The 27746-nt window shown below is 51.8% G+C and overlaps 2 protein-coding genes across 2 annotated transcripts; both read left to right on the top strand.

Moving 5' to 3' along the window:
* The first annotated feature begins 557 nt into the window (after positions 1 to 557).
* LOC131215492 (uncharacterized) lies at positions 558 to 26195 on the top strand. Its single transcript, XM_058209882.1, is given in 14 exon segments — positions 558 to 958; positions 2073 to 2081; positions 3792 to 3940; positions 4338 to 6016; positions 6098 to 6703; positions 6767 to 7384; positions 7478 to 7602; positions 8018 to 8877; positions 9307 to 15519; positions 17631 to 18133; positions 18198 to 18452; positions 18517 to 18806; positions 18869 to 19077; positions 19308 to 26195. Coding segments are annotated over 14 exon segments (12066 nt in total). The 3' UTR covers positions 19457 to 26195.
* Positions 23544 to 27606, top strand: LOC131215491 (growth/differentiation factor 8-like). The gene is made up of 2 exons (XM_058209881.1): positions 23544 to 23597; positions 26063 to 27606. The coding sequence occupies exons 1-2, from the start codon at positions 23544 to 23546 to the stop codon at positions 26435 to 26437; spliced, it is 429 nt and encodes a 142-aa protein (XP_058065864.1). The 3' UTR covers positions 26438 to 27606.
* The last annotated feature ends 140 nt before the right edge of the window (positions 27607 to 27746 follow it).

Raw genomic sequence — 27746 nt, 5'->3', positions numbered from 1 at the left:
AGTAGGCTCTAGCCATCGATCGATGTGCACATTGTAGTAAATACTGTGTGACATACGACCGTCTCTACGCGAACCTGACGATTGCCAAGTTAAAGGCATTGCCAAGGACCAGCGGAGACATGTGACCAGCAGCGGGACCAGAAGAAGCATCGAAACAATCTGTAGTCCCATTTATGCTTTCCTTGTGTTGTCTCCCGCTCGCTCTCTTTTTTTACTGTCCGCCAACTAGGACCGGTCAGTTACAGAGTATGTGCCCTGCCCGGGCTGCGACAGGGGTGGCCAGCGGTTTCTTGTGACGGGTATGGTGTGATTTTAATAGGAGAAGGAAATTAACCGCTTCCTTTTTGAGGCAACGAAAAGACGTTGCATCATAGTCCTTCCTTCTGCAAGAAGTAAAATGGTCTTTTGATTCGCTTCCGTCTTAACGGCTCATTCGATCTGTTGGCGCGCAATTCATCTACCCAACCTTGTTTTACCTTTGCGTTTTTTTCGTGCCTTGCGGGTGACCGGTAGCATCGTCCCAGATTCCAGTCGTCCCGCACACTCTTTGGAAAATAATGGCTAGTGGTCGCGCGCGATTGCCACCGACTCCCGGCACGGTGGCCACTGCTGCTGTGGGCAACCCAAGTTCTCGTTCCCTGGTCGAGCTGCACACCAACAACAACATGTACCATGTACCATCCTCAACTGCAATCACGGTTCACGGTGAGCTGCCAGGATCGGACTACCCGCACCACCACCATCACCCAGGCCACCAGAGCCAGGGCCTGCCGGCGACAGCGATGAGTTTAGCGGGAACACAGCAACAGCAACAGCATCCTCACATTCACCAGCTGCAGCATCACCACCAGCAACAGGAAGTCATGGCCACTACTGGCGCTACTACCTCACAACTGCTTTCGGACTCGATACTGGGCCACGCCGTGACGCAACCACTTCGCAAGCAACTGGATGCCTGGTAAGGGTGAACTTTAGTGAGATTCCCTCTATTCCCGAACCGCCGCATAAATGACACCATTCATTGCTACGATTGCTAGATGACGAGGTCTAACGTTCTAGAGCTCTTCCTCACTGGGCCGGCTGGAGTGTTAACCCTTGGGCGCACAATGGGGCTATGTGGGTTATGTGCTCATGGAACTATTTTTAAATGATAGGTGACAGCTTTCGGAAGACCCCGTTAGAGATTTTCGTTTTCCTTTGGGCCACTCTTTCCTAACTGCAATTTTTCTTTGGGCCACTGGAACCGAATTGCTTCTTGGCGCTAGTAGGTTGTACTTGTTTTGTGTTACCGCGCGCGTTTCTGGTGATCCTATCCTGTTCATCATAAAGGAACTAGAAATAGAACAAATCTCTTTTTCCAAACAGACCACCACTCAATACTATCCACATGGAAGGGTTAAGACAGATGGAGAAAAAAACACAACCATAACTGGGGGGCTACATGAGGCGTACAAACTAGCGTACAATTAATTTGTAATGTCAAATCGTTTACGCTTCGTGTGGCAGCAAAAATATACAAACGAAATGTCAAACGTGTTTACGTTCGTGTTTTTGGTTCGAGAAAATAGAAATAGAAGAGGAAAAAATTGATTTCTGAATATTTTTTTCTGTTTTTTCGATTTTGTTGCTATACCAGCAAATAAGAACTTAAATTATCCTCTGTTTGTAAGCAAAGCGTATGCAAAAAGTATTTACGCTCGGGTTTACGCCTCGGCCGACCCGTAAACGTTTTGACAGAGGCGCAGCAGTTTGGCATTGATCTGTAATGTCAAAAACATTACGTTACGCCTCATGTAGCCCCCCGGTAAGGGTCGCAATTCAAATGGACAAAAGGCGCTGGAAGCTGAACTGGTGATTGATACTGGGAGCACAAAAAGGCAAACCAACAGCACTTCCGCCGCCCGGACAGAGAACTACCGGACATCTATCGCGGCCGATGGGGTGCCCGTATAGGGGAGCTCGGTGGTCCAAGGTACCGTATTTGCACCGGGAACCAACCTGAGCCGCCCGGGACGCGGGATGCTGCGATCTGCGATTAACGATGCAAATACGGGCCCAGCAAGTGAACGAAGAAGGCAAGTGTGACTGGGACTGAGTGAACGCGGGTGTGCAAGAGAGAGACAACGGCAAAGAACAGGCACCGCAGTGGGTGGAAATGGGGGGGGCCCATGTAAGAGCAAGGAACCAAGAAAAAGATAGGGTAGATACAATTAGCAACAGGCCTCCATGAAGCAACACATGCCCTGTGTTGGTGTGGTAGTTTACCGCATACATCCACCCGTGCACGCGTCAAAACAAATTCTCTTCTCTCTCCGTGAGAGACTTTGCGTCTTTTTGAGGAGCGATCCTTGTGTGAGATTCGTCATTCATCACAGGTGGATTCGGCTTTCGGCCGTAAGCTCTGGATTGCTTTCTGGATGAGAGAGAGAAAGAGAGAGTCGCAGCGCACGCACCCACACACGGGAGAGAAGCTCTGGCCGCTGTGTGGGTGCCGACGGATTTTACCCGTTCCTTCGTGTTCTGTTCGTGTTTTGTTGGGTTCTTTTTCCGGGTAGCAACGTGCGCGCGTGTGTACGTGTGGCCGGGGCAAATGGAAGGAGCGTGCAAAGCAGGCTTGGCGAAAGCAACAGTTGAGCCAGCAGATTGAATAGTGCGGACGGTGTTTTTCGTTCCTCGCGTCTTCTGCGGTGTGTGGTGGTCATAAGAAACACAACGAAACAATAGCGGCACGGTGGAAACTTTGGCAAATGCGGAATATGCGCTTTTTACTGTAAACGAAACAATTCTGCACCGGGGAGTAGCGCAGGTGAGTTCCGTCTGCTGGAAGAACGCGGACAACGAAAGCGAATAACGTGTGAGAATCGAAAAGGTGGCTGGTTAAAAATAGACGAGCCTCGGAAGCAAGTGGTGTGTGCAGGATAATAAAGAGAACCTGTTAACCGGCCACCGGGCGCGCTGTCGCCGTGAAAGGTTCTTGCGCTTCCAGCAGCGCCAAAACGCGCCCGGAATGGCAAATGACTTGAACGCCGAAGCGAGGTATTTTGCGTTTGGACGAAGGATGCGGTTGCACTTGGTGTTAGTCCCGGTTTTTGGGGGGGTTTTAAGCTCCTGACTGAGTCAGCAGCAGCATACACACGCACAAGGAATGTCGGAACGAGTCCGAAAAGCCCGGCCCCGATTTGTGGTTTTCAGCAGCGTCATTAGTTCGTGTTCTTCGATTCGATTGCGCCACTCGGTAGGTTCGCAGGTCTCTCCGGAGCTTCGCGACCGGACGCGTGCACCTTGTAAGTACATTGGCCCGTTGGGCGGTTTGTTGGCGCGTTGGCCAAGAACATGCAAGTTATTCACATTCATTTGCGTAACGGGCGGACGATCGCGATTGTCATTAGTGGCTGTCGGCTAACCGCAACACAGACTATCGACGACTTCTCGCATCTGAAGCGTGCGGAACCGCTTTCCAAGTTTCGCGATCCATTAGGGTGACAGTGACTCACATTATCTTCGGTCGCGGGTGCGTTGGTTGGGAAAAGAGGGAGGTTCAGATTTTTTAAACCAAGCACAAAAACACGAGTCGCCATCCGCCGACGCCGCCCCTCGGGCGATTGTACACTGATCTGCGTGACTTATCAATCTTCAAACATTGCGCTGGGGGCAGGTGGCAGAGTGCCCTTCCTTCATGATGGTGTCATTTTTCACCTAGCTCGGCATTTCGTTTGTTGTTGTTGAACATTTTTAAGGTCTCTTTATCGCCACCTAATTGACGCCCCAATTGTTTCGGTTACTTCTTGCAGCCCCGAAAGACCGAGTCACCTGTCTGATGAGGACTGGATGAGCAACTACACGGAGGGCAGTCTGCAGCGGCGTAGCTCTGTTTCGAAGGACTACCTACCGGCCGCGGAGTGGCTGAGGAAGAGCATACGCCGCTCCTGGACCATATCCAGTAAGTCGTGGGATCAACCTACCAACAGCGTTCCATGCAAAAGTCATGCTTTGTCCGGCAACATCGTGAGCATATCAAACCATCCAGCCTAGCGCTTGTAGAAAAAAAACACCCCATTCTAGAACTCTCGTATCATGCTGCACATAATATTGCATATTTACCTTTTTCCATTCATTTAGACACGCCGCCAGCACTCGCTCGTGCGTCATTTGAACTCGCTTCCATCTTCGCCGCATTGCTTTGGTTCATGATTTTCTAAGACTCTGAGAGGCGCCCACCGTGGCGAGTGGGCGCGTGGTGGCCTCGCGTGGTACACACCAACCACCCCGGGGCACGATCATTCCCTGTGGGGCGAAACATTAACCTGTGCCGCATCATTCACGTGTTTGTTTTGTAGATGCAGAAGATGATAACGGTCCGGACGGGCAGCCATATCCGAACCCGAGTTTGCCGCGCAAACAGTCGCAAAGTAGTTACCCGTCGCTGGTGAAACATCCCTACTTTAACCCGCTCTCGATGGCGGACGAAGACGATTACGATGAAGAGTACGGTGCCGAGGGCGAGGAGGAGAGCGAACGGGGCAACGTTAGAGGAGCCGGTCCGCGGAAGATGACGACCGCAGTGTCAGCGTTACGGCGCGCCATGCCACCAAGACAATCGACCCTGCCCAATCCGGAGGCTGGTGCGGCCGCCTCCATATTCTACGGAAGCAATAACAATCTGATGCCCCCGTCGGTATCGCCGAAGCAGCAGCTTAGCCCGAGCCCACAGTACACGAGCCCGTACCAGACGGACAATGAGACGGACGAGGGTGGCGGCTCGGATCATCGGTCACCGCTCGGGGTACGGTACAAAATACGCAGACAATCAACCCTTCCGTGCAAACCGATTGAGGCGATGGTAGAAGGAATTGCCGGAGGCGGCAGTGGTCTGGTGCATGGCAGCGGCCCCATGATCATGATGTCCTCCTCGCCCAACAGTCGCACGAACCTGTACTCCAAGTCGCCCGAACGTGACGGTATGCTGCCGGCGGAAGCTGGTGGCGGCAAATCGCAGCGCTACCCGCCATTCGTTCGACAATCAACGTTTCCCTCGAACTCGAACGATCCCTTCTTGCTGCAGATCCAATCCCACTCTTCGCCTTCCTCTTCGTCCCTTGCCGCACAACCATCACAGCAGAGCGGTGGTGGTGCGGCCGGGTCATCTACGGTGGGCAACGCACCGCCACCGGCCCAGCCGCGCCAGCTACCCACTTCTCCCAATCGGCTGGTGTTTAACAAGTCACCGGACAGTGGTACCGAGTCGGGGCCGGGCGCCAGCGAAAGCAGTGGCACCAGCCCGCACCAGGGACCGCAGCAGCGTACGCCCCGCTACCAGATGGCGCGTCAAGCGACATTGCCCAACCCCGAGCAGCACATGAAGCTGCTTCCCACATCCCCTCCCAAAAAGCAACTCTCACCGCACAGCATCAAACGCTCTCCTGACTTTGCACGCCAAAACACGCTCCCAGCCTCCCAGCAGCAGCAGCAGCAGCAGCAGCTATCGGCAGCTTCAGGTGCAGCACCGCAGCAAAGCGCACCGACCGCCGGCCCGTCGCCGGTGGCACCCGGGATGTCGCCCGGTGGCGGGACACCCGAGCAGATGCTTGGGGCAACGATGAGTTCCTCGCTGGCGGTGCCGGTTGGGACCAAGTTTATGCCCCTTTCGCCGCGCCAGAAAGCGTCCTTTCTCTTTCCCCAATCTGCGGCACCTACACCACGTCCCTTTCACTCACAACAGCACTTCCCGACGCTCCCGAGTGCATCTGCCGTCGCGGACGGTACCGGCACCGACCTGCACGGCGGAGGAGTTGTGCCTTTCCACGGCAGTGCTGCCGTGAACCATGCGTCCTCGTCCTCCCTGTCGTCGGCGGTGGCAAAGATGATGAAGGTGCGCAGCCACAGCAACGAAGAGTACACGCTGACGGCGGTGGCCGGGGCCAGCCGGATCCCCGTCGGATCGCTGGTGCCGCCGGTGAGCGAGGGGCGGCGATTGCTACCGGAAATACCGACCGGTGGTGGGCGCTCGCCGAGACTGGTACGTCAAGAGCACGTGAGAGACGATCTCACCGGCACCGGCACTAGTCAGGGCAAGCACTCATCATCATCTCCCAAACAGAAAACGTTCGCCGAGGCGAAGCAAACGATGGCGGACGAGATGAAGGCGGCGGCAGGATCAGGTGGCGTCGGGTATGGCGCGGTCGATTACGGCGGCGGTCACGCCCTGCCAGGGTACGGAGATTTTTATGAGGATCAAGAACTGTCCCTCGGGTACGAAGGTGAAGCGGAACACGGAGGCGGCGAAGCACACGGGGGCGATCCCCCGTTTCATCTACTTCCGATCGGTGGAATGCAGCAACAGCAGCGACGGGTGAAGCAGAGCGGTGACGCTTCGATTACGTTCATGGCTCCGCAGCCTAACGATTCCAGTCCCGAGTCACTCGCCGGTTACGGTGGGTTTACAAATCGGAAAGATCGTTTGCGATCGCGTCGAAAGTCTCGCGACCTTTACGATCAATCGGATGAGCAGCAGCAGCAGGGCTCGTCCCCGCAGCAGCAGCAACAGCAACCGCAGAACGTGGTACAGTCGGCCACCGTTGAACATGTGGAACCGGTCAAACGGAAGCCGGAAACGATGCGTTCGATCTCCGAGGAGGCACCGGCCGCGAAGCCACCAAAAGCTATCACGCGCCGGTCGTTATCCCATCCTGAGAAGGACACCCAGGTAAGCATCGATGGTTCCTTCGTACGTGGGATGTCTCATATTCACCCACTCTTTCCTCTGCAGACATATAACGCGAAAAAACTGGACACGGGCAAGATTCCTTCCCCGAAGCCGCTCACGGAACTACACGATCGTCAGCACAAACCGTCCGCGATCGGATCGGCGACATCGCCGCGAAGGAAGAATGTGAAATCCTTCGACTGTGGCACCGTTACCGGTGGCAAGTCGGCTAGTGGCACTTCCGCTTACGCAAACTATCCACCCGATGCAACTGCTGCCCCCGTTGGTTTTACCGCTGTACCTGCTGGTTCCGGTTCCGAAGCTGCGACCAACGCCCGCGGTAACGCCGGATACGGTGGTTCGGTTACAACGCTCTCGGGGGCCACTGCTGGCCTAGCAGGTGGTGGGCAAGCCGCCAGTACGAACCTTGGGTTCCAGTCGTTCGGGCAGCGAAAAATATCGGCCTTCCAGCAGATACTTCAAAGGCAGCGGCTACAGAAGCGGGACTCGAAGAGTCTCGACATTGTCGCGTCGAAGCTGATGGAGGAAAAGTATGGCGGCGGTGGTCAGGATGTGGACGTGTCCAAGTCGCTGGATGATGGCATCTTTTCTGAAAGCACCGGCCACCAGTCCGACGACAACAGCAGCGACGAGCACCTCAATCTCCGATACAAGGCAACGGTAAAGAAGTCGGAAATCGGTCGTTAGAAAGTCTTCGTTGAATCTGTCCTTTTTTTCTCCCCACACTCCCGTGGTCTTGGTATGGGAAAATAGGACAACAAAACGAGCACCCTGGGAGAGGCAGAGATACAGAATGCCGTCGAGGCAGCAGCAGTGATTTTCAAAAAAGTTGTGCTGCAACGCCGAGAGGAGAATAAATGCAGGAATACGAACCGTAAGTATCGCACAGATAGCGACACGATGTATGCGATGTGACCATTAACCATATGCTTAGGTAGAAGTAACCATATGCTTAGGTATTGCTCGTTGGAGTGCCGTTGGTGTAAGTGCTCGATCGTGGGTTGAATCGATCGGCTGTTGACTAACTGCGTAGGTTGCTCACTAACCAAACGCCTCTGTGTGGGGCCCCCATTACCTTCGCTAACCCTGTTGCCCGTCCTATGGATGTAGCGCCGCTTTGCTAACGATCGCTGCTTCCATCGGCGATTTTACCATACTAATCTGTGGCGTGGCGTAGTGTAGAGTAGTGATTGAGCCAATCCATCAATTGATCGAATACTGTTATCCTCTCACCGGGACTTGCCTGGTTGTCCTGCCCCGGAATGTAGGTGAGCGCCACAGCAGCGTTCAAAGTCGGCACGCCGTCGCGGTCGGTTTCATTGACGACAACGCCACTCTCGGTGGTTACTCGTCGTCGGAGACGGAAATGGGACGGACGCAGGCCACTCTTCGCGTGAATGCAGCCGTGGCCGGGCCTCCCGACTACGAGGAGTATCGGCTAGTGTTTGTCAGTTCCGATTCGTCCAGCAAAGAGGAAGAGTACGACAGTAGCTCCACCTCCTCGTCGCACCATCGAACCGCGAAGCGCACCCCATCAAACCATCGCAGCTCGCTGGAGGAGTGCGATTGGGACTACTTCGAACCGGACATGGCGATGGCCGACGACACTGGTGGTCGAAGTGCGTTTTTCTACGAGATCCTGGCGATGGCTGCCGCTGCCGCCAACATAACGTCGCCGCCACCGTCACGCAACGCGCCCTCAGCCGAGCCGACCAACAGCAACACGGCGCCGTCGGTAGGGCACTGCGATTGCTGCAACCGACGGCAGACTCCTACGGCGACACAGTATGTGCCGATTCCGGTTCCCGTTCCGGTGCCCGTGCCAATAGCCGCGTTTCAAAGCTGGCTGTACGAACAGCAGCAGCAACTGCTGCTGATGCACGGAGGCCCCGTCAACAAGGCGGCCAAAACGGACGAACAGGAGGCGCTTCGGGCAGACCTGGTACAGCAGCTGTGGCAAAAGTTTGCCGAAGGTAGCGGCGATCGTCAACGCTCGTTCGAAACGGAACCAGCGAAAGCACCGAATGCGGCGGCGTTTGCAGCCCCTCGCCCGAAGCCGTGTGCCTGTCGGAAACGGGCACCACCGGAAGCAAAGTTGTTGGACGCCAACAATACCACCGAAAACTGTCGGACTGCTCCGGTCGATCGGAAAAGTGCGGCCGCGAGTGCAGTGGATGCTGCGACGACGGCGGGAGACGATCGTGTGCAATTGCACAAAACATCGCCTGCTTCGCTGTGTGGTGCAATACGTGCGAACAGTGTCGGTCGTAGTGTAAGTGATGAAAGTCGTTTACCGTCCCCATCGCAGCGCCAGCGGTGCCCAGTGCCCCCGGCGGTGGCTCCCTCTGCTAGTGTTGGTGATGGTGGTAGTACCGCACCACTACACGAGCCCCGCTGTGTCGTTCCGGTTCCGAACTTGGGCAACGAAACCAGCTCAACAACAACAACAACAACAGCAACAACGGCGGCGGAGGCGGCGACGACCATTCGGGCCCGAACCGGCGATGGTACTGCAGAGGGTACTGCAAGCGGCACCGAAGGAGCTGCGATCCGGTTTAGTGTTTTTATACACAGATCCACAGTTGCCGAGGCAGCCGATACTGGGATGGACGGAAGGGTTCGCAGCCTCGACGACGAGGGCTTGAGCCACGGCCCATCGGAGCCGGATCGGTTGAAAGAAACGGACCATATCGACGGAACTGAACTACGGACCCCTCGAATCGCGGCGAACGGCGCCAGTGACCGTGATAACCATCCGAGCCCGAGTGTTTCAGGTGTTACGCTGGCCAGCGACGGTGGCGGGGCGAGCGATAGGAGTGACGATAAAGTGGTGCGCCCGATGGAGACCCAGAGCCAAAATCCGTGCCAACCGACGAGTGATAGTGAAGATAATGTGAAACTGGTGCGCCTCACGGTGGTTGATAAAAACGGCGACAGCTCGGCCGCCATTGGCTACGGAGCGGTCACCTCTTTGCTTGGGCACAAACACGGCAAGCCCTCCGATGGCGAGGTGTTTAAAAATAGTTTCGGAACCAACGAGACGGCCACCGCCAAAGACACATTATCAGGGTATTTGCAGTACGAGCTACTGTACCACCTGGCCCAATCTAGGGCTGGTGGAACCGGTAGCGGTAGCGGCGGCGGCAGCGGCAGCGCGGACGGCTACTCGACATCGTCGAGTGCAACGACTGAAGCGGAAAGTAGTGCAAGTGGCTCGCAAAACGATGACGATGATGATGCAGGCGGCGGCTACGACGACGAGCCTCGCTCAGGACGAAAGAAACACTGCCGCAAGGTGATGCGGGGCAAATACTCTTTCCGGCCGGAACAACACAGTAGCGGGGCCCCATCGCTGGCCACCTCTCCGGCTCCGGCATCGGCCTCCTCCTCCTGCTCCTCCTCTCTACAACCGATCAAGCGGTTCGATAGTGATCGGACGGACAGCGGTGGCGATACAACCGACGATGACGACGACGACGACGACGATGATCGCAGTGGTTGCTGCGATCACGAGCGAACCGAGGGCGCGGGCGATGACGAAAGCAACATCCATGAGCGGGCGCATAAAAAGTTTAGTGCCATAATGTTTGTTAATCCTCGGTGTGCAGCGAAAGAAGAGGATCACGAAAGCCGTGTCACCCAACAAGCTGGCGTAGCCTCACGGCGGTACGGCCGTGGCGAGGTTGCGGATAATGTGAGCGATTGTGGAACGGAAAGTGAGGCGTCGAGCGATGGCGGGGGGATGATGGTGGTTCTGAAGCGAGTGACACAAATTAACGTGGGCGAACAGCACGAGTGGGAACAGCAGTCTGGCCCACCCCACCCGGTGACCGAAAGTGTCGCGAAATCGATCGAAGCCACCAGCGTCCAGCATGAACAGCCGGGCACGGCGACGGGCGAGGAGCAGTCGGCGGTGCATGGATACGGAAGCCGCATAACGAGCACGCAACGTGACAGCAGCAGCAACAACTATCGGGCGTTATCGGAAGTAGGTGAAACCGATTACATGCCAGCGCAAACGGTGCAGAGCGAACCCGCGATGGAAGCGCACGAAGAAGAAGAAGAAGAAGAAACGGCCGCTCGGAGGGGAAGTTGTTCGCCGTCCGGTGTGGTCGTGTCTGAAGTGCTCAGGTATGCGCCGCTGGAAACGAGCAGCGAAGAAAAAGCATGCTGCGACGGTAACCACCACAACCTGACGTCGTCTGCAGGTGGGCAACTCACGTCATTAGCACCAACACCAGCACAGCGGGGTGGCGACACCACTACCATCGCGGAAAGCTCGCCGATCCGTACGTTGTGCGCCAGCAGCGGCGCATGTGGTAGTGCCGTCTCGGGGTATCCCAGACAAGAATCAAACGGAATGGAAAAGGTGAAGATCGAAAGCCCACCCGACGACGGGGTGGTGAGTGACGACGCGAGAAACGTAAACGTTGCAAGTGCTTCTCCCACAAAACGATTCGCTGCGGAAGACGGTGCCTCGGACAGCGCCGAATCTGGCGGTGGCGTGAAGCAGCACATCATCCCCACGGACCGACTCGACGCAAATCGGCCAAACCCGGGTACAATTCCGATACACTCCGAGTTGGTGGGAAGTGATGAAGATCGAAAGAGTTCAACGGAGGAGCATGAGCAAAACCCCCGCGAAGCGCAGGTGGTGAGCGCTGGGCAGGAGGAAAGTGTTTCGCCAGCCAGTGTGGGGCGGCCCGTAACACTGCAAACAATCATGGGTGACGATCGTTGTTGGTCTAGCCGTCAGCGTGATGATCGTGAGAAATCGCTCGGTGAGCTGGTACGGTGCGGTGACCAAAGTGTGTTGCAGACTGCGTCGTTAGGCAGGGCAGAAGATCGTGATGATGATCAAGATGCTTGTGACGGTGGTGAGCGGGCGGAGGACAAGCAAAACAAACCGTTCGGCCATGGGGCGGAAGGCGACGTCACGGTCGTGACGGGCGCGAACACCCTGTCGGCCGTGGTCTGCTTGGAGGATGGGCTGGCCGATGATGATTCGTGGGTGGAAGAGATCAGCCAGGATGAGGAGGAGTTCGCGACCACGACGACGGCCACCGATTCCGATCTGGAGGATTCGAGCGAAGAGATGTCGTTCGGTGGCGGCAGCGGCTGTAACGATCGTGAGGAGGAACTGCGTGGCTACAATCGGACGGCGATCGACTTTACGCTGCACACGATCGTGGAGGAGAGCTGCGAGGAGAGTGAAATTGAGTCGCGCGGATCGAGTGCCGTTCGGCGGAGGGCCCGCCGAGGAGAACACGGCCGAGGCGATGGTGGCAGTGCGCCCGATGATGATGTCCCCGAACCGGCCCACCGTCTGTCGGCATCGGAGTTGGAGAAATACTTTTTCTATGGCCTCGGCGGCGGCGGCAGCGGCGCCGTGGGCCATTTGCACACATCCGGTATCGGTGGCCTCGGTGCACGGTACGGCGGCCAAGGGCTCGGAGATGATCACAGTGAGCTGTCGGAGGAAAGCAGCTCGCTCTGTAGTGACGGACACGATTCCCTTGGTAGCGGGACTGCCTCCGGTAGTGCTGTTTCCGGTGCCCGTTGTGCCGACGGCGGCGTCTGCGATGACCATTCCACCGACTCGGTGGGCGATTTGGCGTCGTCGCGTTTGGAGAAGTACTTCCTGACAGGATTTCTCGGCTATAGCACCACCGACCGGGGTGGTGGTGGTGTCGGTGGTGGCGGTGGCAATGGCTCCGATGGCAGTGGTGGAAGCGTCGGCAGTGACAGCGAAGGGCATGCTAGCCCGGAGCAGCGTCGAAAGCGGCTGGTACGGGCCCGGGGAGCAACCCGGTCGCACAACTCACTGGACAATCTACTGCTCGTTGGCAAGGACACGTCCGACTACCACCCGGATGCCGGTGGGGGATCGTCTGGTGGGCCAACCGCTTCGTCGACGTACGCCGACCTGGTACCGGTCGGTGTTGCAACCGGCGGCTCGGGCGGCGATATGGATGATTCCTCCGAAACGGACACGTGCGACGAGACGTCACTGGCGTACTTGCACCAGGAACGCGCCGAGCTGTCTCCGTACGATTCGCTCGGCAAACGAAAGAAAAAGTACACGATGGTGAAGAAGCCAGAGGTACGTGGTGCTGTGGTCACCGACCAGAGTTCCGTTGCGGCTGGCTCCGAAACGGACGAAAGCCGTAACGCCGCTCTGCAGAAGCTTTCACCGACAGAGACCGAGAGGACCAGAGGAGGATCGGCCGGTGGTGCGGATGGCGCGGTGATGGCCACGACGACAAACCTTCTGCACCCTCCGCCGACGATAGAATGTTCGCGGAAGCAAAACAGTCGCGACAGCGGTTTCATCGGCAGCAACGATGACCTGCTGAAGGAGGAGCATCATCATGGGGCAACGGGGGCTTCGTCAACCGGGAAGGTACCGGGTGCAGCGGTGTCGGATGCCGGTCGGTTTGAGTTGGAGGGCATCGTGGAGGAAAGTAAGAGCGATGTCAAAGAGCCGGAAGCCTCAGCGACCGCCGCACCAGACGTAAGAGAGCCAGCAACCGTGCCAGCACCGATGGCCCTCGGAAGTGATACCGGGGGTCAGAGTGGTGGCCTCTCGAAGAAGGGATCGGCCGGCGGTACGATGGTGAACTTGGTGCGGAAGGATAGCTTCAACAACTGGAGCTCGGATGAGGAAACGAATCTGATGATGTCAAAAATGCGGCAATTTTTCAAATCCCTCGTCGCCGCTTCGGCCAACACGACGCGCAAGCATCCGAGCAACTCGAGCAGCTCCACACCGGGCGTCAGCGGTTCCAACACCCCGCAACAGGGTGGAACGCCGGTGGCCCGGCCACGCGGCGGCAGCATGCGCACCAAACCGCCGCAGCTCGTGTACTTCGAGAGCGAGTTGACGCGCCTGATGAAAACGGTGCCGGGCATTCGGGACGAGCAGGTGCGCGAGATCGTGGAGTACCTGAGCAGCGAGGAAACGTGGTCCGACTCGTACGATTCCTCCGACTACACGAGCTCCGATCTGGAGGGAAATGCCGTGGGCCACATCGGCGGCAACTCGTTGGCGCTGCAGCAAGAAATATCGGCCAGCTGTAGGCAGATCATCAACAAGTTCGACAGTAGCGTGCGCAAGGAAGACGAGGAAGGCGACATCGGCGACGGCGGGTTGGTTCCACTGGTGGGCGCGGCCAAAGAGGAATCCCTGTCCACACAACCGCACCCGCACTACCACACTCCGCTCAGCAAGGAAACAGCTTTCGTGTACCAACGATTGGTGGCTTCCCTGTCGAAGGTTGTGGTGAACGAAGCACCGGAAGGTCGCGAAACCCGCGATAAGGATCCGAAGCGGCAAGCTTCGGCTGCGGGTGCAACAGGTGGCAACTCGAGCTCGTCACCCCCGTTGATCGCGAAAGTAATGCACCACATCGGAAGCAGGTTGGTCGCGCTCATGCATGAGGTCAGCAGTGGCGAGTCCAACGCTACTAGCGGCATCGGCATCGGTGGCGGTGTGTCGGGCCGGGAGTACGTTGGTGGCAGCCAGCACAGGATCGCCCACCGCAAAGCAGGCCAATCGAGCGTTGGGGCGGGAGTCGGCCCTATCGGTGGTATCGGTGGCGGAGGAATGCAAGCGATCTCTGCTACGACCACCGAGGACGACGGTGACAGCAGTACGTCGGAGACGGAGCACCGGAACCACCAGTATCTGCCGCAGCACCACCATCACAACCATCATCACCAGAGCCGTAAGGATCGGTCAAGGGGCGACCAGGATGACGAAGATCAGCAGACGGGGTGCGTAGCGCAGCCCGGGGGTGCATCGTACGCGATGCTTCTGCCACGCAGTAAAAGCCACGATCTGTTGCTGGGCGATCAGCGATCGTCGCACGATCGACGGGACCAGATGTATCCCGTCGGCGGTGGCCCCGGTGGCGATATGGTAGGAGAGGAGCGTGGTGAAGCCAGCGACTACGAGCGTTTCTCGTGGCGCGGAAGCTTCGAATCGGCCCTGCTCGCCAACGGCGATTCGCGCACCAAACTCTCGATGCTGGACAACTCCTCTTCCTCGCGGTCGGTGCTGGTGGCGAAGCGGCGTTCCGCCGGGGACCTGCTGTTTAACAATCAAAACCTCAGCCAAGAGCAGCTCGATCGTGTCCGCAGCTGTGGTAGCATCGGGGGCGAACGGGAGGAGTTTGACGGTTCCAAGCTGTGGGACGATGCCAAACAGCAGCCCTCGGCGCACCAGCAACAGCTACAGCCACTGCAGCAACAGCCACACCATTCAGCGTACCACCACCACCACCACCACCAGCAGCAGGGCCGACGGCGCACCCTGTCGAGCGTGGTCGCGGATGAAGCGGATACGGATTCGGATGAATCGGTGGCCAAGGGGGTGGCCGCCAGCAATCGGTTGGTGCTGGCGTCCCGCTCGACGCTGCCACGCAGCCTGCAGAACACGATTACAAGCGCCACCACCAATTCGTTGCCGCGGCTTCCCACGGCCAACATGCAGACGATCATGCAATCGGTGGCTGCCACGGGAGGGACACCCGTTTCGGCGGGTTCCACATCGACACTATCGTCGGTGGCAAGCACACCGGGCAGCACCGGTGTGACGGTGGGCATGGGCCAGAAATCGCAAAGCGTGTACCACCATTTCCTGCAGAACAACGTGAAAAGTGCCCGTTACCGGGCGCCAGGTTTCAGCCGGACGCCACCTTCCGCGGCACCGAAGCGTGCCATGTCCGCTCCGGGCCTGCAACCGGTGTATCCGCGGCGCGAGCGACGCAGTAGGGTGCAACCCTTGCTGAATGGTAAGTGGCGCGAGGCCGGATAGGTTTCAACCAACGAGGGGATCTTTTTCCCACATTCCCATCAATCACCACCCGTCCATCTCGAATCGAAGTCCCGAGGGCACAATGCACACACTCAATTCGCCAAATTCATGATGTGCTCCTCCGGGCGTGTCGTGCGATGTGCCAACCGCGCGCGCAACCTTTTCGGACGTCGGGCATCAAATCTTGGTCAATTAAGACCACTTGACCGGTGGGGTCAATTAAATTTTGTGCCCCAATCCCAACGGTGACCGGCCTGGGGGTCGTGGCGGTACACGGGAGGAAGTGCTGTTGTCTGTTGCTACTTGCGGACCACTCGTCCGCCCGTCCGTTGCCGTGGGTGTCCGTCATTTCATTATTAGCGTGGTGAGTTATACGCCAGAACGACATCCCGAAGATCAATGTACATATGGGATGCGCCGGTAGAGCCAAGAAAGGGCAGCGGCACCGTCGATCGAGAGAGAGAGAGAGAGAGTGATTGTAGGATCTCTTTGCCGTTAGTTCTCTGTGCTCGCTAGATCGAACCCGTTAAATTGAGTTCGTTGTTGTATTGATCGAAATATCGGGTCAGTAGCGGGGTAAAATGTCTTCTCTGTATATAAAGCGGCGTCAATCGGTGAACCGTGCCGTTCATTCGTTACCGGCGGCTTCGGGTGTAATGATGAGACACCCTTTGTCACCGGCGGAAGACGCGCAGGCCGCGTGTGGAAGGTTCCACCATCTCCTCGCCCGCCTGTCGCGATTGGAATCGATCGCGCAAAAGTAAGTGAACGTCGTTGGGGCGCGGCTCTCGGTTCGACACATTCCAGTTGACCAGCACGCTGAGCGGCAGCCAGCGTGGTTTTGGCTCTCGTTGGCATTCGTTTAGACCCGTGTGCGATCATACAAACGAAAACTGTGTAGAGGCTTAAACAGAGTTATGGGCAAATTAAAATGGTGGAAAAAAAAGTCAAAGTCGTCGTCAAACCGTTACGCTAGCTTTCAAACAGCTGATGATCAGCCAGCGGAGTGGTCCGGCGGCGGGAAGGTTGCTACGCAAGTTGGTGGCGGTCACACACGTGGCCAAAGTGGTGCGCGAGTGAAGTTGTCGATCGGTGCCGTCTCACAACACGGGCAAACCAAAGAACGCCCTAGAAGAGCGACTAGGAGCAGTAAACGGAAGCGCTGGTGGCGGTGGCGTTTCAAGTGCTGTCGAAATGGAGCCAAGCTTAGAACCACGAAGCAGCAGCTGTCGATCAAGGATAGCGAAAGCCAAACAGTAGTGGAACCGGAAGTGCGTTGTTGTTGCTGGCGCTGGTGCTGTTTCCGTTGCCGGTACTTTGGCCAGTGTCGAAAACTATCCTTCCCGTGGCGAAGTGGATGCTGTGTCGCGGCAGGACACGCGGAAGACGAGGATATCGATGCCGCCTTCATGGCGTACAAGGCACAGCTGGCGGGCAATGGTGATTTTTGCGGTGATGGCGACGCTGCGATCGACTACGATTCGCTTTCGGCGTCGCAGAAGAGCACGATACGGAAGTTGCACAAGAATGCCCACTGGGATTGGAACGATAGCTTTCGGTCGGTTTCGGATCGGTTTCTTGAGACGCTCGAGCTCGACGAAGACGATCAAAGCAACGGTGGCGGCGGCGAGAACAGTTTGCGCCAAAAGTTCCGCGTCTGCTGTCGGAAGCGGCTAGCGACTCCGTTCCGCGAGCGTAAAGCGATACTGGGGGAGATTGAACTAGGTGCGGTGCGCGGCGGGGACAAACCTTGGGGTGGCCCTCCCAACACACCAACAACCATCAAACAGCAGCGCAAACAGGACGAGTTGGCTGTTGAATGGATCCGTCGCATGTAAACGCACGTTTGCATGCATCTTTCAATTGGATTGATAAAAAAAAGTTCATTCGATCAAGGCAGGCGTCTGGGATAAGTCATCAGAAGGTTCTCACTGATGAACGCGATTTCCATATTGCAATTTTACTTGACATGTGTGTCTATAATTAAAGGAAGAAATAATGGTCACATGCGCATCATGCACCGGACGTTTGTGGCGCTATCCGTGAGTTTAGTTTTGTGACAAAAAATCCCATTCGCTGCCATTTCAGAAGAAAGCCAAAGCCCAGACCTTACCGGCGCTTCAACAGCGGCCGGTGAGGAGGACCACTCGCAGGGTGAAAGTCCGCGGATGGCGACGAGCACCCACGGACCAGGAGAATCGCCGTATGAGCGATCGGATGGACCAGCGAAGAACGGGACACAGAAAGCGGGTGGCGGGGGCGGCAGCAGCATGGTGTCATCGCCGGTTGGATCGACCGGAGCCGGTAGCAGCGACAATTGGCCGTCACAGTCGGACGAAGATATCGATCGGCTGGTGGCGCTCCACCAAAACCGGGCCAGCCTGAGCTCGCTGGGCGTCCGTTCTGACTCGATGGCCAGCGTGTACTCGGGGGCGGGAGAAGGACGCTACGGTACTGTTACTGTTCGTGGACAAATCGAATTTGGTATGCAGTACAACTACAAGCAGGGTGCCCTCGAGATACACGTGAAGCAGTGCAAAGATCTCGCTGCTGTCGATACGAAACGGAATCGCAGTGATCCGTACGTGAAGGTAGGTCATCACGATCGTCGATCGCCGCTCCCCGGTAATAGTTTGTGTGTGTTTCTGCTCTTAGGTGTACCTGTTGCCGGACAAATCGAAGGGCGGCAAACGTAAGACAAAGGTCAAAAAGCACACCCTGAATCCCGTGTTCGACGAGGTACTTCGGTTTCACATGAGCTTAAGCAGCCTGCAGACACGCACAATTTGGGCGACGGTTTGGCACTCGGATATGTTTGGCCGTAACGATTTTCTGGGTGAGGTTATGATGGGACTGCAGGATAAGGTGTTTGACAACCCGCAACCTCAATGGTACCAGCTGCAGGAAAGGGTAAGCACTTGGAGCACCGTCATCGGCATCGCTAATGGCCGACACGCCGTCTTTTTCCCCACAGAGTGAACCATTCGAAGACTTGTCGGCGTATAAGGGTGACATCATCGTTGGTTTGAAGTACGTTTCGGCCGACGGTGATGGTAGCGGTAGCATCGGAGGCGGTTCCAGTGCCACCGTTGGTGGTAGCGGCTTCAGCACGCTAAATCTGCGCAAATTTAGCACCCGCTCGCTAACGTCCAGCTCGTCGATACTGTCCGGCCACGGTAAGGGAGCGCTGCACGTGCTGGTGAAGGAGGCAAAACATTTGCAACCGATCAAATCCAACGGTGCTTGTGACGCGTTTTGCAAAAGGTAACCGTTCTGTTGCACAGCTTTCGCAGGCAGTAAATAATAATCGTTTCGGTTTCATTAAGCTACCTGCTGCCGGATAAGAACCGGAGTTCGAAGCAGAAAACACCCGTTATAAAGCGAACAAACTCGCCGATTTGGAACTACACGTTCGTTTACGAAGATGTTTCGCTCGCAGAACTGTCCGAACGAGCTCTAGAACTGACAATCTGGGATCACGATCGACTGGCTAGTAACGAATTTTTGGGTGGCGTTCGCTTTTCCCTCGGAAACGGTAAGTGCGGCCTGAGTTTTCGTTCGTGTAGAAACGGATTAATGTAATTAAACTGCGTAAGAAACCAAGTTGATCTTCTCTGGTGCAGGTGTCCCACTTCCGTATGTTTAAAGAGGAGTATGGGTTTGTCACTTTCTGATCTCGATTTATTTTCTTTCTCGCATGCCTATGCCGTTTGGATTGACAAAAAATGCCAACATCTACACCGTTGGACACTGGAACAAATGAAGGTAAACATAATGGCAGGGCCGTCGAGTGGATGGATTCGACCGGTAAAGAGCTGTCGCTGTGGCAGAATATGATTAATCGGCCCAACTTTTGGGTCGAAGGGGCGCTCGTGTTGCGACCGTCATTGGACAATGCCCGATTTTCCACATAATTTTTCGACTCCTCCGTAGACACCATCACCCGAGGGATCTGTTAGTAGTGTTGATTCCTCTCTAGTTAAATCGCCACCCGTAGCATTACCCCGTAACAGTAAACGACGAACGAAGCTCCCGTCTCTAAAGGGACCGGGGGCCATATGCGATAACGTTAAGGAGCATAGGGAGGCCTCTCGATCGAGAGAAGTATGGTGAGGACGATGGAATAGAATTGTGATGTTGCTTTGCAATCAACCTATACAATATTTAAATATTGTGGTGTACAAGAAATCAAATCAATTGGCTTAAGGAAATCCGTAAGAAAACAACACACAACCGCAAATGACAGGAGGGTTCCTTTTTCGACACCTTCCAAAAAGATGATTTGCGAAAGTCATACTTCGTAAGCGCAGGTGGCTTCGATAGAGCGCGGCTGTGTGACGGAGGACATGAAAATTTAACACAAAGATAATTGGGGATCAGGTCAGTGAGTGAGATTTCACGCAGAGCAGAAGCGTAAAGTAGAGTAGAAAGTGGGTAGGAATGTAAAAATTGACAAGACAAGAGAGCAAGCAATCGTTGCGTCGTCGGTCGGCGATCTACTAATCACCTCATGTGACAAAACAAGAAGAATTTTTCTGTGTTCAACTACATCACACCCATCACATCAAACCGCATATCCAAGTAGACTGGACGACAAAAGGGCCCTGTGCCCTGCAGACGGCAAATGAGAAGACGGCATGAGACGGGAATCTATTGCCCTTTCACCATCGCTACTTAGAAAACTCACAACACACAACAACACATCCCATTATGATCCGACGCTCCTAATAGTATGTGCCACTGCCGGTAAGTGGCCAAAGTAAAGCGAAGATCAAGCAGAGCATAGCAAGAGGATCTCGACCATACCTCGGTTGTAACGCCAGCCGTCATTTCGATGCTGCGCCCGTATGTATGTGTCGTAAGCGGCGAATGAGTGGCACCGCGCTCAACATTGTACATTTTTTATCATCGACATCGACGATCTTTGAACATATCATCATTGAACGTAGACGGAGGGTCATCCGTCGTGGTTTGGTCGGCCGGGTGGGTCGAAGTGTTTCCAGTGTTCTAGTTTACCGCTAGTAGATCTGCTCTCTGGTGATCGATAGTGGCGATAACTGATCGTAGATATGCATGTAACACATACACACACTTTATTCTTGTTAAAACTTTTTTCCAACAGACTTACACTCTGATTGTTACATCTTAATTGTTCATCTTGAACCTGAATCTATTACGGGCGTACATGTGGCAGTGCTGTGGCAGAAAGCACATCAGCATATACGCGCCAGTCCCTATACACATATTCATATTTAGCTCCATATTTACAATTCTTACAAAAAAACAATCAAATGACTGACCATGTTTATATAATAATAATTATAAAAAAAGATACGATATATCTACGTATGCAACTATCGTCATACGGAAGCGATGAGCCTGAAGATGTAGTAGTCCTGTAACACCGACCTTCGATCAATTTGCAGTTTGATAAATGCTCACCGAGAAGGAACCGCTTCGTTATTCTACCCAAGCGGAAAAGCACTAAAAATTGGCCTTTTCGGCTGGCAGACACGAAAGGGCGAATATGAGAGAGCGATCGAAAGGGGAAGAAGCAAATCTCGAAACAAACAGGAATACGTTTAGAACAAAACAATGCAGCATTTTGTGACTGGTTTGTTGTGCGCATACGTACAATATACACACGTATTTTGTAAAACGAATAATTGTAACGCAATTCTATTGATAACGATTATATTATACACGGATCATGAAGAACCGAAGAGAAGAAGAGAAAAACAACATGGATCATGCAAAAAATCTTATGAACTTCGCGTATTAGAGTGTATTATAACTATCTTACTGAAAACACATTCGTAATCTAATCGGTTTTCTCTCTACACACACGCACATTTTGGAAGACACACGAACTCATCATCACCTCACAAAGGGTCCCATTTGGCCAAAAACGGGAAGCGCTATTACCGCTGCTCTTCTTGTGTTTTTTTAAATCAAATATAACATTGATTTGTTGAAGACATTCAACAGCAAGAATGATTAAAATTATAATAGTAAAAATGGTTGAAAATGATTTGCAAAATGCACACCGGCCGCCGGACGGTCGGTTGTAGTCCAGCTTGATATAGTACGTTGTTTTCGGTTGCAATTATAGGGGCATAAAAGCTACACCTAATGTTCGTAGAAGCTTTCCTCGTTTGGTCTCGAATTTTGACTTGGTTTTATTTATTCAAAAATACAACAAGAACTACTGTATACAGTCCCGTCCCTCTGTCCCTCTGGACATCATCATCACAATTGCCTTATCACAAATGGTTGATATTATGGCATGCTGAGTAATTGGAGCTTCTTTCATCGTCTAACATTAGGAGGAGATCGTCTTCAATTGGTGATCAACACATGATCGCTAAGCAATTTACGTATACAGGCACTTGCAAACACCGTTGAGACGCGTAATGTAAGCCTTAAGGACTCCGTTTACTTTGCCTTTTCGCTTTGCTCGCTCGTAAGTGCGGAATGTACGATGGAAGTGTGGATAGTTACAGTTACAGGACACATTTTGTGATGCTATCAATCGTGTTTGCAATCGATGCGAACCTTATCTATTGCATTGTAGAAATTACGCTGCCAAACCATCAGTTCGTTAGCTCGTTCGTTTGGCTAGTACTCCGTAGAGATACACTTTAGTACGAGTTTTGCAGTAGGGCAAAGTGGGAAGGACATTTGCTGAAAACTGAAGAAACGCTCAGTTAAGTATAGTCAAGCACAGATATAGTATTATATCACCACCCGTAGTAAATATACACCGTAGCATAATGAACAAATACCCCGAAGTGGAAGCGCCCTTTCAGTTTGTGCAGTACAGATATGATACTGCAAAACTATTCGCATTCCTGGCTATCACTTCTTTTTTGCGAGAGAATTAGTAGCGTTGTTTGTATGGTAGTTGAGTAGTGGAAACAAGCCTTTTGCTAAACCGCCATTGTAGCAGTGTGCTGTCGTATCAAACTTTTGTAACATTGGAAGCTCTCTTTTACGCTGGGTCAATCATGCAAAGACACTCTCCTCCCGCAGTTTATACACTTTGTTGATAATCTGCAAAATTGGCCGAAACCGCCTCGTCCCAAGAAATCACGAGAAGCAAGTGGCGCAGCACCGTCGCGGTGAGGTAGAATACTATTTGCCAAAGCACGAGGATTTCAAATTTGCGTTAATCACGGGAGGAGATTGAAATTATTTACGTGGCGTTTGTTGAACCGCGGTTTCTATCAAACTGACTCTTTGTTGTTTATCCTTGTGCGTCAACCAATAATCCTTGATTTGTTTTGTGTAGTGTGTTGTTTGAGTGTTGGTTTATTCTAACCTCTGGCAGTCCAATTTGTATTTTATACGCACACATTCGGTACTCTAGTTACTTAAGAAATACGAAGCACTAAACAATCTTTTACGATAACCTAACGAGAATGTGTCAATTCCAAAAAATTTCTGTAAACCTTTTTGCGATACCCATCGCTCGGGGCAAAGGTTTGTAAAAGTTCTAAAGAAAAGCATGTGACGCCCGCTGAAGGTGACGCTGTGGGCTTTTGCAATATGTTCTCGCTTTATTGGCTTCATATTCCTGGTTCGTGAGCAAAAGTGCAATAGCAAATACGCATATATGCAAACAGCAACTGAGATAAATGGTTCAATTAAGATCATCCTAAAACTAGCTTGACGATCGCATGCACCGCATTGTGCTGTGCTTGGGTATGTTGTATTTTGAAGCATGTTTCGTTTTACTTTGCTAAGGTCATCTTCGGTCGATGATGATGCAAAATCTTATGCGTCAATACAGAGAAAATACTATATACGCCAACATGAACGATGGAGGGACCACCAATCCCATGGACCGTAGATATGTTACATAAGTTGTCTTTTTATTTCCTTCAGCCTTTCTCAACCTCAAAGAAATGGAACAAATCAGATACGGATGCTCATTATATACACTTATTGGTAATATATAGAAATATATATACACATTCAATATATTTATAGCATGTGTAAATGCATGATGATAGTAGTTATCGATTATTCATTAAGTCGCTGCCACAGGAAACAGTACGTGATGAGAGACAGACGAGGGGAGAGAGAGGTCAAGGAAATGGGCACGTAGAAGCAATTTCAAATGTTTTCTTTTTTGTTCTCCATGCTCCAAATGATGATGAAACTGGTCAAACCATAAAAAGAACGTTACAAGTGTTTCGTTACAAGTGGCACAGGCAGGGGGCCATCGAATCATGGGATCACACCCTGCGCGAGGTACAATCCAGCAAGGATGAAAAGCAGAATAAAATATCTACGTTATAGTAACAATTAAGATACAACTAAAAAGGCTTCTTAAACAATATAAAGGCGCATAACAGGAGAAAGAAGGGAAGGAAAAAAGATAAAAAGCAAAGGAAAAAGTGCAATAGTTTGAACACTCTTCCTTCTCTCTAGAACACTAGATAATGTCTCGATATAATCCAACTCTTTCTTCCATTGCTGTGTGCGGCCGCTAGCGGTTGGCCTGCACCAGTGACAAAACTCTAATAAAGTAACGTATTATTGCACATTTGAGCACACACACACACACACTCCACAGTGTTGTATTGAATTGAAGCAAAACAGCAGTTAACGCTGCTAAGTGGTGTTTGGTGGTGGTCTTTCGATTTTTTATATAACAGAAAAGAAGTGTAAAACGCATGAATGAAGATCAAACGCAAGTTCATTACTTTTATAAAACTTTCATATACTATTTCATCCTAGATGAACGGAAAAATTCTTACAATGTGAATACGCGAGGTATTAGAAAATAATGTTTTCCACGTGTTTTTTCGACTTTTTATCATCGCAAGTTAAGGGTGTTGCGCACACAGCGTTCAGTACAGATAGACATCTCTCAAAGCAATTGGGCGAAGACGAAGTAGGCTTCTGAATTTGCTTCGAGGCGTCAAATCACACCTAATAGCCATTTTATTAGCATTCAACGTGTGATATTGCGTTACCTTATGCCGGTCTTGGTAGATTCCAGTGTCGTTGAAAATTATTAGAACTTCGTTTGCAAACTTATCAGCCAATAGTCTGTAACTCTCTGTATCTACCGGGCACTCGGTAGATACCGACAAACCAAAAAGTGATACAGGTTTACACATAAAAGCAGAATAGTAGAAGACATTTACGTACACTTTAAATGAAATTCCAATCACCTGCCTGATAGAGAGAGAGAGGAAGTTGATATGTGTGCGTGTGTGTGTGTGTGTTGGTAGCCCATTGTGTCGCAAGCTTACCGTGAAGGCGCGCATTCGGTTTCCCGATCGTAACTAGTTTGGCTTTTGTGTGCATCATGTTTTCTGCTTTGCACGGGAATGTCATCGCCTACTAACAAACATGACTCCGAACCCGTGCCAATGTTGAGTCCAGCCACCTTTCACCTTAGTACGTAGTGGATTGATATAATAATAATAGTGGTAGGTGCAATAACTAGTAGAATAAAACAGGCGCACTGTTTCCCAAATTCATTGAAACTGTTCGTATTTCATCAACATTACGTTGCTAAAGATTCACCTGCGGGAAGCCAAGGGAAGAGATAATAAAGACATGACGTACAATCGAGATTTACTTGTTAGGCGTTAGGAAAAATTATTTAAAAACGTTTCTTTTTTAAATTTCGCCCGTTGTACTCCTCCGTTGGTAACTTTTAGCTTTTAGCACACTTTTATACGTTGCGAGTGTAGCTTGAAATTAGGCGTTCTGTTGCAGCCAATGTTGGGCCAATCAAACACAGTTTGCAGCAAATCGGGTGAGCGATTGATAAACCAATATGGTTAATAATGATGACAAAAACACTCCAAACTTATGAAAACAAGGCTAAATTTATTCTAGATCATTCTGTAAAACAAGAAAAATGTAGTAAAAGCGAAACAGAGAAATAGTGGCAGTGCTCTGCATGCTAATAACTATGGCCTCTCAACGTGTTGGCATGCGTGAGCTTGATAATAATTCTGTGTGGTGACCCTGTTGGCACATTCTCGCGTCGTCTGAAAAGAAACGTTCTCACACGCATGTACACAAAACCACCCAACAAAAGACGTATGATCGCTGGTACTATCATTATTTGCGGAGAGAAATACAGTTTAGCCAATGAATGCAACTGCTTTATGATCTCTTGGGAATTTTTCTCGAGTGACCAACATTTTTATATATACTGCATGAAGACATATTGAAAGCACTAAGCTCGATCTGGTAAGTGTATGAAAATTTCACCTCCATGGCTCAATGTTTGCAGCGAGCGACATTTTCTATGAAAACTAAGTTCCGCTTTCAAAGCTACTTAATTATCCTAATTATTTCTCCCTATAGTTTCTTCACAGGACATGACAAGATTCTTCAAATGCCAACGACCAACAAACCGCCACTAGCACTAACTAACGTAGATAATAGAGCTGTTAAATTGATTGGCAAACCCGATTTAAGCATATTTTTGTAATCATTTTCTAACATCTCCTTTTTCTTTCCACCTTCAATCAACTGTCACCGTGTAGACGCCGTATATAGAGATCGAATTTCGCGATGCACCGAAAAAACGCATCAAGCGCAACCTGTCGCTGAACTGTGATGAAAATGCGAACGAAACACGCTGCTGTCGCTATCCGCTAACGGTGGATTTTGAGAAGTTCGGATGGGACTGGATAATTGCCCCGAAGCGCTATGAGGCCTCGTACTGCGCCGGCGAGTGCATGATGACGTTTCTGCCCAAGTACGAGCATACGCACGTGATGCAGTTGAGCACCTCGGCCATACCCTGCTGTTCACCGAAAAAGATGCGACCGATCAAGCTGCTTTACTTTGATCTGAGTTACAACGTGATCTACAGCACCATACCGAACATGGTAGTGGAAAAGTGCAGCTGTTCCTAAATAGTGGATGTAATGGGAGGTGCTAGTAGCTAGACAAACGGTAAGAGGTTCTTCGGATAAGGCAGTTCCCGATAACAAAGTGCTTTTCAAAGTGGTGTGCGATGAGTGAGAAGAAGAATAAGTCCGCTTGGTGCTGGAGATAGGAGAGATGAGAGAGATAAGAGACACGTACTCAAAGCGATTGGAATACAAAAACGCCAACCTACAACACCACGGAGACGTAGAATACTATTGTAAGAAAATGCCATGAAGTAAATCGGACACAGTTCAACAGTAAAACTGAAGAGAGTTGCGACGAACAAACAAAATTGAATACCATATCGCAGCAACGCAGATTCTTTGACCATTACACTTCCTAAAGTGAGCCTGTACTTCGCTAATATTTGGAGCTTAATAAAATTTAGTTTAGATCTCTAGCAATTAACGATTGAATAAGCAATTATTAAAAAAAAATTAACAACTCTCCGTGTATTCGGCGAACGGGTGATAGTCAAATTGAAATTTAGAATTTACAAAATTATTATCGCTTTTGGTGGGAGCGCGCGTGATTAAAAAGTGTACAGATTAGTGAACAAAACAAAGGAAAGCTATTAACCAAGTCACAGGCATCATAGGGCCAAAGGAATATCATGTTGGAAAAGGCGACTGATAATGATAATGCGGATAATTATCAAGCGGAACCGCGTGCATCAAAGAACCACGTGACACGTGAGCCATTTTGTGATAAAGCATAACAAAAAGTATCACGAAAAGGATCTAAAAAAACAGAACCAGCATAGAATCGAACCTCAAGAAAGACGAACAAAAAACGTCCACGTTCTTTCTCTTATACTCTGGCAAGAAAACAACGAGTCACAGTGAGTTGAACTGTTTTTGTATGTCACAGAACGGTCATTTTGAAGTGTATTTGTGCCGATCCCAGCCGTGGATGGTGGGCACAGAGAAATAAGCGTTTAGAGGATTTTGTAGATACAATCGCAATAAGCAATTTCCGATACATTTCAGTCGTGGAACACTCTTTTCCAGTTTTTGTGTGTTTAGTAAACTTCGTTTTTCAGATAAATAGACAAGCATTCCAGCAAAAGGACCGTTATCTGGGCAAAACTATTTGTGACTATTAAACTGTGGGCAAAAACACAAATAAAATAGACATACGGCGGTTATTTTCTTACACTTCAAAATGATAGATCTTGTTTAAGCCAACCATATTTAATAACTTTTATTGCATGAAATAATATGAAACATCTAGACAAACCGAACATCAATGACCACGGACAAAGCGAATAGGTTATCGAAAGAAATATTTTAC

Source organism: Anopheles bellator, chromosome 1 (genome assembly GCF_943735745.2).
Source record: "Anopheles bellator chromosome 1, idAnoBellAS_SP24_06.2, whole genome shotgun sequence".
NCBI lineage: Eukaryota > Metazoa > Arthropoda > Insecta > Diptera > Culicidae > Anopheles > Anopheles bellator.
This window is presented reverse-complemented; position numbering and strand designations above follow the sequence as displayed.

What these genes read in the sequence shown, in the direction of transcription:
- LOC131215491 (XM_058209881.1), top strand. Translation starts at nt 23,544, where the DNA reads ATGCATGATGATAGTAGTTATCGATTATTCATTAAGTCGCTGCCACAG. An exon ending in AGTCGCTGCCACAGGAAACA is followed by an intron (nt 23,598 to 26,062) that starts GTACGTGATGAG and finishes GTCACCGTGTAG; the next exon opens with ACGCCGTATATAGAGATCGA.